At 43.6% G+C, this 3791-nt stretch overlaps 1 protein-coding gene across 1 annotated transcript; it reads left to right on the forward strand.

Moving 5' to 3' along the window:
- Positions 1-2801: 2801 nt before the first annotated feature.
- LOC113326160 lies at positions 2802-3443 on the forward strand. Its single transcript, XM_026573936.1, has one exon. It carries the CDS (start codon positions 2802-2804, stop codon positions 3441-3443), a length of 642 nt encoding a protein of 213 aa, XP_026429721.1.
- Positions 3444-3791: the final 348 nt, after the last annotated feature.

Genomic DNA, 3791 nt, shown 5'->3' on the forward strand with positions numbered 1-3791 from the left:
CACAATGATTTTTTAATGTATTTTTGGCAACATCATAAAATTTTATAAGATTTAAAAATATACCGTGTTAATATAATTACTAAATTTAAATGCGGTGAGGCCAAAATCAACCAGAAGCTTCGGTTAACCACAACGCTCGAAAAAACTCTGTTTTTATATAGAGAATTCTAATTCTTATGATCGATTTAAGTTTTTGATGGAATCATGATGAAAAAAGAAAAATTTGATGCGATTATATCAATGAAGTTCTAGTAATAATTAAAATTCAATATCTCCACAATGATTTTTTAATGTATTTTTGGCAATATCATAAAATTCTATAAGATTTAAAAATATACCGTGTTAATATAATTACTAAATTTATAATACGGTGGGGGCCAGAATCAACCAGAAGCTTCGGTTAACCATGCCGCTCGAAAAAACTATGTTTTTATATAAAGAATGATTTCAGGTGAATTTCATTTGGTGTGGTAAAAAACTGAACAAAGCTCTTTTCCTAGAGCTTCTGGCCCCACCAGAATCTACATTTCCCCCTGAAGACTTTGAAAACTTTTAAATACCCACTGTGATCTCTTTGAGCTGTGTTCTCTTCAAAAACGCTTAAAGGCACCTTTTGGTCTGTGCCCTTTTTTCTTTGAACAAACTTTGCTAACAAAATCTACATGGATTCTGTTTTTTCAACTACGTCTAATTTTTGCAGGAAAGTTAGAGATGCAGAAAACGAAGGAAGTGGGAAAAACCAAAGCCTCGTCAAAAGAAACACCAAGGACCACTCCAGTGGTAACACGCAGCAAGAAAAAGGGCGAAAAATCGAAGGTAGCCAACCAGAAGCCAGATATCGCGGAAATCACCTCACCATTGGATGCTAATACCGTAGCAACATTGACCCTCAAAGTGGAAGCAACCAAAGCCGATGCAGCGGCCAAAGCCGATGCAGCAAAGACGATGGAAGCTAGTCGAACTCATGAGCAGTGGGAAGGTTTTGCAGAGTCAACGATGCATCAACCGGCCTTCGGAATGCCACCAACGAACGACCAAAACCAAGCCCTTCCAGCTACTCAACCTTTGCTGATAGTGAATCAGCCAACGCCCACACGCGTGGATCCACCAGTAATTACACCTGATCCCCCCTCCTTTAATCCATACAGTAGACGAAGGTCACACCATGGCTATTGGAGGACATGGGCGGACCGGAACCCCAAATCAAGGATCGAACCATTCCCCTCAATTGATGGCCGAGCTTGAGGAACTAAAAAAGAACCAGCGGGTATATGCGGATGCTGTAGCACGACTGGTTCGGGAGAATCAAGAACTCAAGGATAGGATCGCCCTAAGCATAGGAGTGGCATGCCAACATGACGAATCAAACTCAAAGGCACCGGAGCCCAATCGTGATTGAATAATCATTGTGACCAACGTCAACAATCCAGAACCATTAAACCGAAGTCCGGCGAAAGGAAACAGATTATCCGATCCAGATTATGTCCCCGAAGATTCAGATTATTTCGATAGTGAAAACCAAAAATCAGGACGATCCACAACAAGAGACGACCACCAGCAGGCGATGGAGGACCTTCGTGCGGAGATGATGACTGAAATCAAGCAGTTGAAAGCTAGACAAGGGGGAGGAAGACTATAAGAGGTGATGAGAGAAGCTAACACCACACCACTGACCCACCACCTGGCCAAAGCGCTTATCCCTCAAAAGTGTCCCGCTCCAGCATTCGAATGTTACGACAGATCAAGCGACCCTGCAGCTCATCTTCGGTACTATAATCGCATCTTAGCCCGATGGGATCAAAACGATGCAGTCCTCTGCAGATATTTTGCTTCAAGTCTAAAAGGATTGACACTATCTTGGTTTGACAACCTACCGCCCAACTCCATCGATTCCTACAGCCATCTCACTGAGAGATTCTTAAGAATGTACATGTACAACAAGGCTGTCAACGCCGGGATGGACAAGCTCTTTTCGCTGGCAATAGCTTACAAGGAGACAATCAGGGAATATACCGACAGATGGCACAAGATTTTTCAAGCTATAGGGAACGTAGATCCAGTGGTTAGCATCAATTGTTACAAGTAGGGTTTAGATAGGATGAGCCCACTATTCGTCGAGATCCATGAAAGTGTGCCAACAACCGAAGGAGATCTTCGAATCATCATCGAGAAGCATGCCCGTTTGGAAGGAATTCAGCGAGAAAATCCAAGGGATCAAACGCAGAGATCTCATCGGACCAACTCAGTGGAACAAGTCAGCGGATCCAAAAGGGGTAACTCAACGGAATGTCCACGCGAAGATGGTAGAGGGTGAAGAGATGATCTTCAGCGTGATGATCGGAAATTCGAAGACCAAGTCTTCACAAAGTTGAATACCAACTACACTAGCATCCTACGAGAAATCAAGGATCGAGAAGCCATGGAATGTCCTTGGTCCAAAGGTTAGCATGCCTCCGAGATTAGAAAAATCAAGGGATTACTGCGAGTAGCCCTGCTTCAACGGGCACCAAACCGAGAAATGCAAGAATCTCAAAATAATGATCCAGAAGTTGATTGACACCGGTGACCTCAAGCAATACGTACAGAAAGGAGAAACCGAATAAAGGGCTAAGCGAAGCATGCAAGTCCAATTACCCGAAGGAAACCGAAATATCAACACCATCTCATGCTCCGAAGCTACCAGACCTTCGCTGACCGCCCATATAGGGAAAATACTAAGAAAGCAATTCGAGGATTATTGTGAGTTGTACAAGATCGATGGGGTAGAAGTGGAAGAACACGAGCAATGGATGAACGCACCTATGACCTTCGATGCTGAAGATATAGAGGAAGACATGGAAGATCACAATGATACCTTGGTTCTCACTCTACCAGTGGCTGGGTGCAACATCAGGAAGATCCTCATAGACGGAGGAAGTTCGGTTAATGTTCTGTTCCATGACACATTCAAGCGGATGAAGTTAAACGACGAGCAACTCATGTCCACTTATTACACCATCTACGGATTCAATGGGGGCACCAACGAAGACCTTAGGGGATACGTTTTGCAAGTAGATGCAGGACCAATGAAGGTTGATACTCGATTCAGCGTAGTGGACGCTCCTTCCTCCTACAACGCTATCATCGGTCAAAAATGGGTGCATAAGCTCAAAGGAGTAGCAACGACCTATCATCAATACCTTAGATTTCCAACACCCGAAGGGGTAATGGAAATAAAGGGAGATCAGGTTACCCCCCGAGAATGTCAAGCTTTGCAAAACCAAATCAACAATGAACAAGAGGAACAACGGAAGTTCCGAAGAAATAAGGCAGCTGACAAGGAAAAAGCAATTGACCTTTATCTCGAAGAAATCTCAAGAAAAAGCCTGGCAAAGGAAAGTATTGTTCTGAATACCGAAGAAGGCACATCCGCAGCTAAGGGGGCTGAAGAGCCTACCAAATAGCAATTAAAGAACGTCCCTCTCCTAGGAGATCCCAAACCTACATTCACATCTGTAGAGCCCACGAAGGAGATCAATATAGGTACCGAAGAAAATCCGAAGATGATCAAGATAGGCACTCTGATAAACAGATAACGGGAAATGGCTCTAATCAAGCTACTAATAGAGTACGCAGACATAGTTGCATGGTAACTAGGAGACATGCCGGGAATTGATCCGAAGATTATACAGCACGAACTTCGTATAAAGCCAGGAACGACCCCATTCAGACAAAAGGTACGAAAAGTGGCACCAGAATACCATCAGGCGATCGAGATAGAGCTTCGTAAGCTTTTGGAAGCAGGGTTCATC

The sequence above is a fragment of the Papaver somniferum genome, unplaced genomic scaffold, assembly GCF_003573695.1.
Source record: "Papaver somniferum cultivar HN1 unplaced genomic scaffold, ASM357369v1 unplaced-scaffold_10, whole genome shotgun sequence".
Lineage (NCBI taxonomy): Eukaryota > Viridiplantae > Streptophyta > Magnoliopsida > Ranunculales > Papaveraceae > Papaver > Papaver somniferum.